The 15,082-nt window shown below is 52.9% G+C and overlaps 1 protein-coding gene across 1 annotated transcript in view; it reads right to left on the reverse strand.

Moving 5' to 3' along the window:
- Positions 1 to 6,104: 6,104 nt before the first annotated feature.
- Positions 6,105 to 15,082, reverse strand: part of NKX6-1 (NK6 homeobox 1) — a 23,531-nt gene continuing 14,553 nt past the window's right edge. The window contains exon 4 of the mRNA XM_026044666.1: positions 6,105 to 6,248. Within this exon, the coding sequence (XP_025900451.1) occupies positions 6,105 to 6,248 (144 nt within the window). The remainder of the gene's footprint in view (positions 6,249 to 15,082) is intronic.

Genomic DNA, 15,082 nt, shown 5'->3' on the forward strand with positions numbered 1-15,082 from the left:
GAAATCTCAGCTCTATTTAAGCCAGCCTGTATGTTTCTGTGTTCATTAAGTTTTAACATCTCCCAGTCTCACCTCAGCAGATTTAATTTTCTTGGAATAAATTGTTAGCATTTGCGTAACTTTGCCACAATGATTTTGGAGGCCCTTGAAAATGAGCGGTTGCTTCAGAGTTGAAACAACGGTGTTTGAGTGATTTTTTGCCTCAGGCCGTGGATGTTACTTTTATTAAATGTGCCTTTGGGGACTTCTGGCTTCCCATTAAAAAAAAGAGAGACAGTAGCTTTCCAAATCCGATGTTTCCTCACAGTCATGCCAACAGAGACTCCTGAAAAGGCGCATCTGCTCACCTCATATTCACGTGCAGGAAAGAAGTCTGAAGAAGGAAAGTAAGTAGGCGCCAAAACTCGGATAATTGGTGACTATCAAACAGCTGCTGAGACTGTTTCTCTCTCCTTTTCTCTTCCTATCAAGCCTGCTTTTTTCAGTGGGTCATTTAAACTGAAGTCACCTGAGGTGAAACCGGCCTTGGTGGGTGCTTCGACTGCGCGCGTGCCAAGAGTGGTCGAGCAGCGTGGTGGAAAGCCGAGCTCACTGACACCCACCTCATTCCCTACCGAAATTTTCACTTCTGCTGTTTTCTTCGAGGCCGCCCGAGGACGCGCCGTTACGCGCAGCGGCTGTTGGGATGAGGGGAGTTGGCCAAGGCCCAGAACTCCTGCTCGCACCTTCAGCGCCGGCGGCGAAGATGCCCGCTGCTTGCCGGAGGTCTTAAGGGGATCCTCCGCTCCGTGCGGCAGTAATGCCCTTTTTGTTGACAAAAGGAAATTGATGACAGGCAAGAGGGAAGCAGTTGGTGGAAAAATTCTGTTGACCCTTCTCAGATTGAATTTGACCACAGCACAGGATACCAGCAGTTGCAGAAATGATAGATTATTGTAATGACCGGCAGAATGGCCTTTTGGCATGTTTAAATGGCAGTAAATTTCACTAGGAAGAGGGCAATTTAACTACTTTCGGGCAGGGAGGATACTCTTTGTTTGAGGTGTAAATACATTGCGGTTCATTAACAGTGCACACATTGCGCTCACGGTGCGGCTCGCAGGCGGGGGATGTTAATATTTAATTGGATTTAAGCAGATAGGCTTCGCCCAACAGGGTTTGTGCTCTGACTCCAGACCCCTTCAACTTGGCTTATGGTTTTTCAGGGGTGCCCTCGCCTCCTATGGCCCGTGTGCCCCCAGCTCCAGTTATTCCCAATAAACCAGGGTGCGCAGCAAGGAATAGGCGGCCAGGTTTGCATTTCCAGCTGGATGGAGCAACTGAGGCAGTGACATGCATGGTCAGTGCATCTTTCTAAGGGCAAGCATTGACATGAGAAGTCCACAGGGCCACAGCCTGGCCTGTTACCCCAGTGTGCAACCACAGGTGAAGCAGCCAACCGAGCCCGTGGCGGCGCGTGCAGAGATGTTGCTACGAGGAGAATTTCTCCCTGAGCCCTTATTTTTTACCTTGCCTCCCCAAGTCCCTGTGTCCCTCGCTTATTATTTTGGCCCGGTTCCTTGTGCGCTCTGCCATTCGAGAAGGGAAGGGCGAAGGGTAAGCGGCCAATGGAGTTTGACATTTCCTCGGGAAGATTGTATTAAAATCCACTTACATTTAGAGCGCGCTCTCATTTTGGAATGCTAATGAGGCATCGTTTCATCAAGGTAAAGGGAGCAAAATCTAATCAAGCCAAAGACCAGCTCTCCTTGCTGTTGACTGTCTTCCTGCAGCGTCGCTTTAAAAGCTGGCTTTTAAACGCAGCTTAAAATGACAAACTTAACAGAAGTTTATTAATAACCGTATCATTTGGCTACTTACCTCTGTCTGTAATAAAGGAGCCTTATTTCTTTATTAAAGAGCTTGGGGCAAGCCATGAGCTCATATCCACACCGCTGCTTACCCCGGCTGACAGCGATCCATCCAGGATCACGTTCAAGTCAGGCCAAGGCTGGTCCCCAGCTCTTGGCCACCATTTTCAGCCCCAAGAACTTGGCCAGGACTTCTCTTCTGGCTTGGGAAAAACAGAGCTCAATGGGAGAATCATTCAAAGAGTCAGATTGTCCCAAAGCCAGACAATCAGCCAGAAACGCTCGCGACGAGAAGTCATCCCAGGGCCGGCCTCTGAAGAAATGACTGAAGATTTAATTAGGAAAAAGAGCCTCAAGATACTGCAGGCAACTTCTCTGCATTTAAGTCAAATGTTGTACCCGACAAAGTCAAATTTAACAAGAAAACAAACAAAAAAGTGTGTTCATTTTCAAAAGCCTAGAAGTGCGGTTAAAAAAAAATGACTTTGTTTTGAAGCTGGTTCTAGCCGGGGTAATTAGATAAGGAGCAGGTCYGGTGACTTCAGTGAGAGGAATCAGAGAAAGGAGCGTTTGTGTGGGTGCTCTGTGGTGCAGATGTCCCGGTTGTGCCTCGTTTTCCCCGCTGTGGTGAGCAGGGATGTTGGCGCGGGAGCCGGGGCCGCGCGAGGGACGAGGGCAGCGCGCGGGGCGCGGCGCGGGCGGCGAGGCCGCGCACGGGCGCGCTCCGGCCCGGCGCTCGCGGAGCCTCTCGGACCCTCTCCGCGCGGCCGCTGGGAAAGTGCCCGTGTGTGCGGCAGCCCCGCGACGGGAGGCTGCCCTGAGCAAACAGGCCTGGGCTGCCGGGGACCCGGCCACGGCGGGAGACAACGAGCGGGTTCAAAGGCCCGGGCTTAATGGTGTCATTAAAGCCTGGCCTTTGGGTATAACGTGCAAGGTTACCTGGATAAGATAAATTCAGAAGGCTAAGACGGCGCTGAAACAGGAACAGACGGGAATTCCTTGCTGGGAGAAATTCTTCCCCCTTTTTCCCTCTGTGATTAAAATCCAGGGCTGAAGGCTGCCTGTAACACAACCGCGGTGCCTGCTGGCTCACCCGGCCCCTTCCTTTTAGTGACAACGAAGAAAATAACGTTATTGGTAATATATTCTTTTGATTTGTTGCCTTTGTGCCCATTGGCCATTAAGGGTTTGGACCCTCCAAAAGGTCAGGGCTGTTATTTCCTCTTACAATAGCGTATTGTGGAGACACTATTAGTGCGTGTTGAGAGCCAGGCGCAGCAATTTGCATGGCTCTCCTTTGGGTGGAGGAGAAGCACAAGATTGCAGCTGAACTCGGCCCGAGACCCTGAGGAGCAGCAGGGAGAACCACTCCGAAGTTGAGGTCTGTCCTCGTTCGCTCGCAGCTCCCGCTTGAGCTTATATTTTATTATTTACCATTTGTATTAATAACTATTTATATTCACTATCGTTTATGCTTATTGTTTATTTATGGTTATAACACACTCATCATTCAATATTTACCACCCTATATCACTGCCTTTGACGGGTGGGTTTTTCATTACCCTTCATAAATATTTCAGTGTAGTCCRCAGTCCAGTTCTTCTCTTTAAGAGAAGCTTTCAAAAGTGCTACTTTGTGGAGTATTGTAAATACTAAGAAGGCAAATATCCAAATGCAATTCACTACGTCGCCTCAGGCTCGCTTAGCTTAGTGTCGCAGCAAAGCCTCTATTTGCATGGATATCAAGACTCAGCAGTACACACATAACCACGTTGTTATTGAATAGTCCCTGCTTTAATTGCCTCTTGCTTGGGAAATGCAATTCCCCAAAATCGGAGGGCCTTATTTTCCGAGAAGAGCGGCGGCTTTGATTTTACAATCCGATTTCCTAGACGGTTCCATATCTTAAATTATCTGACATTCACTCCCGCTCATCCTTCATCCTTAGGAGCAGCAGAATTGCCGTGCGGAATCACACTCATGGAGTGGAGTATCTTGAGGATGCAAGAAGGCAGGGAACAAACCCGTGCCCTGGGCAGCCTAGGGAGGCGCTGGGGCCGAGCGACGTCCCCTCCGTTCCGCGTCAGGGGGCACACGTCGTGTCCGGTGGGTCTGTGCAGGGCCCGTCMTCGAGGCCGGCCACACTCTTGCCAAGGGCGCTCGTGACCCACAAACCGGAGCGTGGGGTGCCCCGTTCCGGGCGAGTTCCCCTCCCCGGGAAGGTGGCTGGTCCTGGGGAGCCCGGCCGGAGACCTCGCAGAGATAGCGGGACGGGAGGGAGCCAACGGGAGGCGTCGGGTGGCTTTGCCATCGCCAGGGCTCCCTTCTCCATCTTCGTCCCGGTCTACTTTCTGTTCTCAGATGGCACTTTGACAGAAGATTAATTCAAGTCAGCTGCTGAAAATAATTATTGCATTATGGGAGCAGTAATCATTATTTAGAACATGATTAAATATGTCTGCGTCTATTGACTCTGCCTATGATTTATGTATTTGTTTAGTCAATAGTCTAATGTAAATGATGTAATTAATTATAGATGGTGGTGTCAGGTCATTGGTAAAAACAATCTGATGAGAACAAGGCCTGTGTTTTTTCCCTGACAGATGCAGCGCGAGGGAGGGAGGGCCGGGCCGAGTTGAGGGAATTCCAGGGGAACTTTTTCATGTGTGAATGGCGGCCCCGCTCCCCATTTGCATGTTGTCTCTCTCTTGTTCAGCCCTCGTTTAGAAATTGAAATAACTTGTTAAGCAAAGGGGAAGGGAGCACATGATTGCCAAGAGGACACCTGGGAGCAGCGGCGGCGCGCAGCTAAAGAGCCAGCTGCTCCCGAACACGCGGGAGCGTGCCACCATCATTTACCGCTTCATAAAATTAAATGTTTTCCAAATTAAATCAGTAGGCAGCGTGCAGGAAGGCTTACTATCTCTAATAACAATTTTTCAATCAATATCGGGGCGGTGGGGAGGGAAGCCGCCGATCTGGAAGCGGCGCCGCGGCGCCTGGGGCCGAGGGGAGAGGCAGAGCGGGGAAGGGAGGGTGCTTGGAGCTGGGGGAGTCGAGTGCTGCAGCCTTCAATCAACCCCAAAGTTAAAAAAAATATATATATGCATGGTGGGTTCTCCATCACGGCGAGTCTATTCCCCATAGATTTTTCTCTTAACTGATAATTCGGTCAGTCACATTCCTCAGAGGGAGGTCACGGGTCACCCCAGCCCCTGTCAGGCCTCCGAGAAACCATTTCCATTTTAATGCCACAGCTATAATCTATCAAAGATGTGATGTACAAGATACAATGAATTTAAGTGGTCTTCATATATCACGGAGCTTTCATGCCTTCACCTGGGTAATAGTCTGAATTACTCTCCCTACCTCACAATCTGTCACCCCCAGTAAAATAACTGCCACGCCGGTGCTAATGGCAGGTTTGTCCAAATTGGGGCCGCGCTGGCCGCCGACACGACACATCGTCAACCCGAGCGCCYGGGGCTCAGCGCGGGCGTCCTGTAAACACCCGCGCGGAGGATTTGCGCGCCGCGCTCGGGGCTTTATTTGCCCGAGCGAGAAGGTGGCCCCGTGCGCCCCTGCGCGCGGGCACGTGGTGCTCGCGCCGAGCACGTAGYGGTGACGGGGCCCCGGAGCAGGTCCTGGCCCCGCAGGGCTTCCCTCGGGCTGCTGGTTTCTCCAGCAGGGAGGCTTTGTTAACGGAGCGGGTAATTGCCCGGTTCGCAGTGGTCAGACCTGCCGCAGCAGTTAAGATCGCCAGGCTGATGCCACCCGTGGGAACGTGGGCCTCTTGTTTGCTTTACATGAGCTCCTGCACGAATGGGTGGCTCGAGTCGAGCAAGGCGGCCAAATTTCAGCATCGTTTTTTGGCCGTATCCTCCTGGAAAACACAAGCCCAGAGCTAGGAGTGCCGTCCGTCAAGAGAAAGGTGTTGGTTTCATTTTGCAACTTGTTTCGTCTCGCTGAAATCAGTGCAAAGTGGTGTTCTTCACACTGCGCATGGACAGCATGCAGAGCTAGAAGAATTATTTGCTATTTTATTATCTTCACGCTGTCAGTTAAAATAATGTCCCCGCTCCGGTGCAGGTGTATGTAGCCCAACGTACGTCTAAGGTGGCTGTAGCTGGTCTGATAAGCTTGCCTCAGCTGTCGGCTCCCTGGAAATTGCAGCTGCTGTCAAGAGGCTTTGCCTTACATTAGTTTACAGCTCAAAGGTTAGAAGCTACCAAATGCTCCCAACGCCTGTAATCTTCACTTGAGGACTGCAATCCAAGGCTTCTCCAGCTCCAATCCCGTGGCGTGGCGCGGCAAGGAGGCACTGCTGGAGTCACCCAGCAGTGGGCGAAGGCTCTGGCGGGAGCGAACGCTGCACTTCAGTGTCCCCGGGAGGTGGAACTGGTGAGGATAAGGGAGGGGGCTTTTCAAGGAGGTGGAGGGTGTTAAGTCTTTGGATCGAGTGTTTCAACTTTCACATACCTTTTTGTAATTTGGATCCAAGGGTTCAAGGTGCGGGATTGATGGTGGAGGTGAGGCCGAGCAGCACGGGCCCGAGGCAGGTTTGGTTTTGCAAAGGCAGCCCGCCCGCCCGCTGATAACGGGCGCAACCGCAGGCAGGGTTTTTCCTGTGGGAAAAACCAGAGCCTTACCTTGAGAAACATGACACAATGCGCGCGGTTCCGCCGTGACCCCGGTGTTTGCTCACTCTGGCAGCTCACAAAGSTTCCCTCAGTCTTCCAGGGTCAACCGAGCCAACAAAAACCCAACGAGGGGCTGCGGTTGCAGCCCCGCGTCTTGTGTGCAGCGCGACCTCGCAACCTGTCTCCTGGTCTCCGGGCGTTAATGCGTCAGAGACAATATTTGCTCAGTTAACGCTTTGTCCTGGATCTTTCCAGAGTATTTTGCATGGGGGATATGCTGCCGCTGTTAAGGTAATGGGCATAGTGATAACTGCAACAGCAGAGAAACGTGCAAATAGGAGGTTATTTGTAATCTTTCTGATGGGAGAAAGCACTTAATTATATCCTTTGGCTTCAAATTATATCCTTTAGCTACCATAGGACTTAAGCATGTGCTTGATTTGAGGCACGCCTCTGAGTGCTTTCCTGAAGCGGGCTCCCGGTTTCCCACCTTCTGCTCTCCTGCATCGTGGATATCATTTACCCACAATAAATGGAAGTCGTTTCCCTCCTGGCATGTTACGCCGGCCGACGGCGTAGCTGGCACCTTGTCCCGTTAAGTGGAAACCCGCTTCCTGGTGAAACTGCTGCACAGGGAGCCTGGATGAAGAGCCTAGAGGAGAAGCCGCTGCTCAATGTCTGCCTCCGCATGGCAGAAGAGGAGAAGGAAGACAAATGTTCAGCAGGTGGTGGCTACACCGAGGAGTAAATGCAACTGGGCACGAGTAGGGCACTCGATGGCGCCACATCCGGCATTATATCCTAATATTCTTWCATCTAGCCTGTAGGAGGCTATGGGGAAAACATCATTTGAGCTCAGATGGGGTGGAGAGAGTGCGAAGTGCCGAGGTCTGTCACATCCGACCGTGGCGTGTCAAGTGTGGGGCTGCAAATGAAAGGCTGCCAGCGGCAGCGCCCTTTTCCCAGCGCTCCCACGCGCTGTAGCCGGGTCACTTGTTGGACTAAATAGTCTTGGCTTCCTTCCTGTGTTGACCTCAACATTTCCCGCAGAATTTCGGGTGACTCTCGGGTCTTCTGAAGCTCTTGGACATGAGACTTGAACTGGATTCAGCTGAGCTGTAAGGCAGCCTCTGCTGACATGGGCTCACAGCCTTGCTAGTACAGGAGAAGCAGATCTTGCTGTGTTTGTGTAACCTCCAGAGCTCTTGCAGTTGACCCGTGACGGAGTTCCATGTGTCCGCGACACTGGTGCCTGCAGAGAAATTAAATGTTGGAGCGCAGTAGAGAAGAGACACTTGAGCTATCAAACAGTATCGGCGCCGGAGCGAAGGAACTGAGCACGAGGAAATTTAAGCAATTTTAGATCATTTCTAGCCAGCAGAGGAGTGGGATCCTGGAAGAGCCTCTGATGGGYGAAGAAGGAAGGGAAGCCCTGCTTTGAGATGGGGCTTGGGAAGGTGGCTACGTGACCTGGTCCTCCGTGGAGCTCTCCCTACGCGRCAGCTGGATCCCTGCCTGCCTCTGAGCTCCTGGTCCACATCCATGAGGCAGCAAAAGCACCARCCTGGAAAAACTTGGAAAAACTGCCCAAGGCTCCCAATAAAGAAGCAAATCCCTTTTTTTTTTTTTCCCCCCCCCAAGACATTTTTATTAGGAGTTTAATACTTTGGTACAGTGCAGATATACAGCCCGCATGTCCTTTCCCAGAATCTCCCCCTTAGCTCAGCCTAGGATTTGCCAATAAAGCTCCAGCAATGTTTTTCTTTTAGTGGTGACACTTAACAAAATAATTAGGCAATTAATTGCCTGACTCCACAAGGAGCAGCAATTATTTCTTTTGCTTAAAACACGTAAAAAGCCGTGTCACTTATTGATAGAGAGTCGCATAATATTCCGTGGCAGAAGGGCCCTCCGGAGACATCACTCTCTATGCTGTGAATGCGTTTTGAGAATAACAAACAAAACTCAGCTCGGTCTTAAAAAGGCTCATTCCTGGGTTAAAATAATAATAATAATAATAATAATAATAATAATAGTAATAATAGTAATAATAGTAATAATAGTAATAATAGTAATAATAGTAATGGTAATGGTAATGGTAATGGTAATGGTAATAGCAATAGCAATAATAAAATGCTGCCGTTGGTTGCAGTTAGTTATTGTTGATGGGCGCACACGGGCACAGCCAGGCCAGAAGGAGCCAGGATGGGTCCCAGCACCGGGATGGATGCCAGGCCAGGCCCGGGATGTTGCACCCGCTGACTTGCCTCTCGTGGAGAGCCCATGGGTGGCCAGGGACGGGCAGGTCAGCATGGACCCGGCTGCCACAGCCTCCCCCTTTCCGGGAAAGCAGCCGGATCCCGTGGAGCGCACATCTCTCCCGGTGACGCATAACTCTCCTTCCCCTGTTCTCCCGCCGGGGGAGCGGAGTTCTGCGGGAAGCGAGGCAGTTCGGAAGGGCCGGCGAGCCCCGGCGCGGTGCCCGCCCGGCCATCGCCGGCCATCATTTCAGCTGTCACGGGGCCCGGCGAAACGCGCGCGAGCTCGTCCATGAAATGTTTATATTTCATAAACAAAATGATGTGCTTAGCGGGCAGAGTGATGGGAGGGTTCCRGCTAATGCCTCTCGCGGTGCGCGCGGCCCGTTATTAATGCGCTCCAGTAGCTGTTAATTTCAGTTTGCCCGAATGATTTATGGGGAGGGAAAGGAGAGAGACATAATCTAATTGAGATCAGGATCGCCGCTCTRGTAGAGGAGCCCCCGCCCGGCCCCCGGCCGCGGCAGCATGATTAATATCTAATAAGCAAATAATCCGTTAAATTATTGCAAACGTGACTCGTGACAACTCTTTTGTGGCCGGCGGGGAGCGCGGGACAACCGGCCCTGGGAGCAGGAGAGCGGCCGGCAGAGGCCCGGGCCCCCGGCGCGGGATTCGGCCGGGGGGAACCAAGTTCCTTCCAGCTTTCAGCAAGCGAGCGGAGCCAGCCGAGATCTCTGGGCTTGGGCAAAGTGCTGTGCTTGAGCAGGAAGGAGCTGTTCTGTTCGTTCGGGGCCTTGTTTAGCATCAAATGATGTCTGTTTTGGAGAAATATTTGTTTTCAATTAGAAAAAAAAAATACATGCCTGTCCAGAAATAGTAACTAAATGTTAAGCCTCTTGTTTTTTTTTTTTTTCCTGTGGGCTTGACATGCGTAAGAAGGATTTGGGAACACAGGATAATTTGGCCTGCGAGGGATCTCCGGCCAGGCCTCCGCTGGAAGCAGCGCCGACCTCGGCGCCGCGCCAGGCTGCCCCGGCCGCACACACGCCACTGCTGGATGCAGATCCAGCTTTTTTCTCCTTGTAGCCAGTGGAAATGTTCCTTGCCGCTGCTGGGGTCCGTGGCCTCGCTGCCGGCCTCATCCCGACCCGGTCCTGCGGATCGGATCCATCAGTGCCAAGGGAGCAATAGCGAAGCAGGGCCCGGGCTTTGCTCAGTGCGGAGGAGCAGGTACGTGAACTCCTACCCAGGAGAATCCACAGGGGCTTTTGCAAGGAAAGGCTTTTAAAGGAGGCAAAAGCCCCGCAAGGAGCAAGGAGGAAAGATCAGTCACGAAGCAAAACCCAGCAGCCGGGGAGAAAGTTAACATGCTTGCAGCCACAAAAGCAACCTAATCCCCAAATAAAGGATAACAAGATAAGCAGCAAAACAGGGGCTTTGGGTTCATGCTTTTCTAAGCAAAAGCCTGCTTTACATTAACTGGATGAATACATCCAAAGAATGAGCCGCGGGCTTTGAACTGGAGTGCAGGAACTTGCATTTTGGGCTCCTGTTGTTAATCTCGCTCGCAAGGAACCGCTTTTCCCTCGCCCGTCCCGCTGGTGTTGCTTTCGAGTATTTATGTATCGAGAGAGACATGAAACAAGAAAACACGCAAACTCTGTCTGTTTGAAGAGAAAAATGCAGTCATTCGTTCATTATTATTGTTGTTGTTGTTCAAGGGCTTGGCTTTTTGAGATGAACCCGTGACAGAACTTGGTTCAGCCCCCATCAGACGCGGTGAGAAGGCCACTCAAGGGAAGCCTTTGCGGAATGGATAGGAAGGATTTGGCATCATACGATGCCAAAAGTACAGCTCATTTTCCCCTTACCTTCCTTTRAATATTGCCTGCAGCGTAGGTGGCCCCAGGGGGAAAAGAAAAGGGGTCTGAAGCAGTGGGAGCCCCTGGGCAGCCTGCGGGTTGTCATTGCTGCGGTGGGAGGGCAGTTTGCTTGCGTGGGCAGTGGTGAAACTTCCAAGCTGCTGCTCAGAGGAACGAAGGAAAACAAGCTCCCCGTGCACGGGAACTAGTCCATAGAGCAGGACCCTCTGGGATTCATCCCGGGTAAGGCAGTGCACGGGAACACGCTGCAGGAGGAGTCACCTGCCTTGGTGTTTTCACAGCCAAGGGTTCACGTTTGCAAAGCGTTGTGAAACTCGAGTGCCCACTGATATATGCTCTATACTGATAAATGAATCCATCCTGGGGCCCTTGAAATCCCTTCAAGACTTTTTCTTGTTGTTGCAGTAACRTCACGGCATGGTGTCAATCTGCGTCCAGCTGGGCCTCTCCACTGCATTTGCTACGAATTTCCGTGTCTTTCTCCCTCTGTGCTCATGCACATACATGCCCATAGGTGCCCATAGGTGTGTGTAGATGTCCATATACACAAACATGCCTATGCAGACGCCTGCGGGCAGAAGCACGTGAAGCTCAAGGTGCCCATGGCAGCAAATAACCACATCTCCGATCAATTAGAATCACTGCYCACCCTCACGGCAGTGGGATCTGACCTTTAAAATGCCCAAATACAGTTTCTACCCRTGTAATTTTTCTTATTCTTCAACTGCTCCCATTGTAAATTATGGGGCTAACAGCTGGCGTCCAACGAAGTCAACTATTAATTGTGTGTTCGCTCCCCGGCCTCGCGTAAATCAACATGAGAAACGAGCGGTCTCCRCGATCCGGCACTGATACAGGCACTTTCCGCTGTCTCCGTAACCAGGTTAGACCCTTAAATCAAGGGTGTAAATTCTCGGGGKTTTTTTACATGCCAGGGTGTATTTCAGGCTTTTGCAACAAGGGAGCCAAATGCAGATGTTGACACCCGGTCGGATGCGGGATCCTCCCGTTGCAGCCACGTCCTCGCGGCCCTGGCCATGGGAGGCACCAGTCGCCCTCCTCTTCATCCGGGATTTAATCCTCTGCCCTCAGATAAAACCTCAAGGAATTGATGCTGTGGAGTCCGTGGCGATTTCCAGCTAGTCCCTGTTGACTTTGCCAGGCCAAGGAGAGGCAAAATACAAGAAAACCATCGGGTCTGAGGTGAACTACTGTGCTGGGACAGAGCGCAACTGTGCAAACCCTGTGTTCAGGGGTGGATTGGACCATCCATGTATTGTGCTATAAAGGGGTTAGGAATACAAGCAGGAGATGCTCAGATCTCTTTTCTTTTGCTTTTTTCCTCCTTCTTTCTCCTTTTTTTCCCCCTTTTTTCCCCTTTGGTAGCATTCATGCGTTGGGAACTCCCTGACAAACATTATTCCCATACTCAAAGTGAGCAACGGATGAGGAGTGGGAAAAGGGACAAGGACGCGCTCTGCAGCCGCCTCTTTCCGCTTGCTTTATCTATTGGTAGGTTTTGCCCATGGGAAACGCAATTCCTGCAGCGCAGTGTGAGGGACTGAGCTCAGGTTAAGTCAGCGCCACTGCCTTGGTTCACGTGCACAAGGCCAGGCTCAACTGAGCTGCCTGCAGCGAAATCCAATGAAGCTTCGCGTGGACGCCTGCGAGCACTCGCGSGATTCCTCATCCCACACTCCTAGCAGCTCTGCCCCATCCCAAACAGGGAATCCAAGGAAACAGGAATCTCCCAGCCCGCTTGGAGCTGAGCTCACGGGCTTTTCCTGCCACAGTGGCATCCGCTGGGAAAAGAGCGACTGGGCACCTGGAAACTGGATAAGAACGGGAGCGGCGCCGTACGCAGCTGGGCGCCCCGGCTGCCGCGCTTTGCTAATGCGCCGCTTGCCATTCCGGCGGCGGCGGCGGCGCCCAGGAAGGGGGAGTTCACAATTCACAAACCAATTTGTGTTGTTTCTGCAACACTGCAAAAGTGCGACTCATGAATATGCTGATGAAATCGCGCCCAGAGTTTTGGCGCCGTTTCATCGGCTCGCTGAGATGAGGGAGCAGTGACACCGTGGGTGCGCACGTCCTCGGGAGCCGCCGCTGCGACTCGGAGGGAGGATGCAGGTCTGCGGTGCTCGTAGCCCGACAGGAATCGCGCTGGCTGCCCCACAAGCCCCACGGAGTGATCGGCTTCCTCGCGGCTTGCCCAGGGGTTGCCCACAGGGATCGCCCTGGTCGGCAGGGAGGCCTGAGGTCCTCCGGGGCCGCGTGCGAGCAGGAGTTGAGGTCTCGTCCTCCGCGCTTGCTCCAGTGGAGCTGTGGGAAGCGCGCCCAGGGATGTGCCGTGGCTACAGCACTTGGGCCTTGGAGTGCCACATGGGCAGGCAAGGCCAGGGCTCCCCGGCGGCTGGGGCAGGATGGGAGCATGGGAGCTGCTGGGCCCCTGCGCCGGCCTTGCCCAGCCTCACCGGGAGCCTGYGGGGCCTTCCGCGCGTGGAAAGCGCGGAGAGCGAGGTTCAAGTGCTTGGGCTCAGCAGGGAAGACGGAGATCACAGGCGCAGGTCAGCTCTGAGCCGCGGCGCGCGGACGGCGTCGGGCAGCAGCAGGAGCGGGGACGCCCCCGAGCCAGCCGGAGCCCCTGGCCTGGAGCGGCCTTCGGAGGAGGCCCAGGTGCGGAGGCCGGCCAGGTGAGAGCCACCACGGCCCGGCAAATCCCCGCAGCCACATCCATCGCAAGCGCCACCTCCCGAATCCCATAGAGGCAGAGAAGAGCTTCACGCTCCCTCTTTGCTCCTCCATGGGCACTCAGGAACCGGGCAGTTTATCCCGCACTCAGTTTAACCCTTTACTTCCCAGGAGCCGGGGCACGATTTTCCATCGCGCATCCGCACTGGTGGCCTGGAAAGGTGCAGCGTGGACCGGCTGTGATTTATTTTATGGCCACGTAAGACGATCAAATTCCCCCTGCGAATAATTCACCTGCCCGATACCTGTGAGGGAGCCGGGCCGTCCAGTAGCATCGCCCTTGCTGCTTTATTTACTAAGCCGCATAGTTATTCTTTTCATTACCTCCGCRGCGTAATGGCTCTTTTATGAAGGCTCATTAAATTTAATGAGACACCACCGGGTTTTATGGCTTTCTAATAAAATGGGTAGGGGGAGCTGTTTTCCTTCGGATTCATGCGGCTCTGGAGGAGCTTAAATAGCYGGGGATTGGGCTGGGTGAGGAGCAGGGCCCCTCACCACCTTCTTGGTGGTGGCCTCTGCAGAGAATGTGGCCAATTAACAGCTATTCAAGTGAAAACACACACAAGGATATGTTTTTGTATATATATATATATGTCTATGTTTAGCTAGCCAGCTACCTATATACCTCTCATCTGGGGAATAGTTTCTTTCAGTATTAGAAAAATCAGCCAGTATTAGAAAAATATTCTTGGGGTGCCTGGGCTTACGGAGCCCAGGGAAGAGGCACCTGCTGCAGGGAGACRTGGAATAATGAGGGGGAAAACAGGTCTCAGGGCTCTCCTTTAGGAATGCCACGTCAGCACCCGCGCGGGAAGGTGGCCCCTCAGCCCTTCTTATATCAGCAATTGATAGGAATGAATTAGATAATAAGAATAATCGTCATAAATGAGCGTGATATGACTGGTGCTGTTGGTTCTAGACAGGCAGGCAGCTCCATGCGGAGCGAGCTGCGCCTGGAAGGGGCCCTGGGCTTCCTCCAGCGCAGTCRGGATCCGAATGGGCGTTTGGCCCGGTGCGTTTCCACGCTCTGCTCTGCCTTGAAGCTTTGGCTCTTCCCCACAGCCTCCCAGCCCAAGGGAGGGGACGCAGGGAGTGGGATGCGCTGGCCTGCCTGGGAATACGTCAGGAAAGGGGCCAAGCGGCGGCTTGGGCGCGAAGGTTTCCTGCCTGATACGCATCCCTTATCGTAAAGGGAGCAGTTAAGAGGTATATAAAAATAACCTGTCGGTCCTCATTAGAGTAACGTTGAGTGTAGTCCATTCTTGCTTTAATGCAGTGATCTAATTAACCTTTAGCCGGAATTAAAACGACCTTGAGCTGGCCCGGTGACCTGCGGCGCTTAATGTTGTTAACTTTGACCAGGCTTTTGGGGGCTGCTCGGGAGCAGCATCTGTTCGAATGGGCAAGAGGTCGAATCCATTTGCTTGAACATCCCCCCCGACGGCGCTGCTGCCGAGCGCGTCGCGCACGGCCTCTGTAAGGGGGTGTCCGGGGGGTGTACAGGTTAATTTGCAAGGTGCTCTCTGCGGAGGGTGCGGGTTTGCGCTGCAGGTGGGTTGGCAGCCTCGCGTCCTGCCTCAGCAGCGCCGCGGAGAAGCCGGTGCCGTCGGAACGCGCGCGCGTGCATAAAAACCGGGCAGCCGCTGAGCTCCGTTCCTGCGGTGAAAGGTCATCAGTGGAGACGGCGCGGAGAA

Source organism: Nothoprocta perdicaria, unplaced genomic scaffold (genome assembly GCF_003342845.1).
Source record: "Nothoprocta perdicaria isolate Ctin4 unplaced genomic scaffold, notPer1 scaffold_376, whole genome shotgun sequence".
Lineage (NCBI taxonomy): Eukaryota > Metazoa > Chordata > Aves > Tinamiformes > Tinamidae > Nothoprocta > Nothoprocta perdicaria.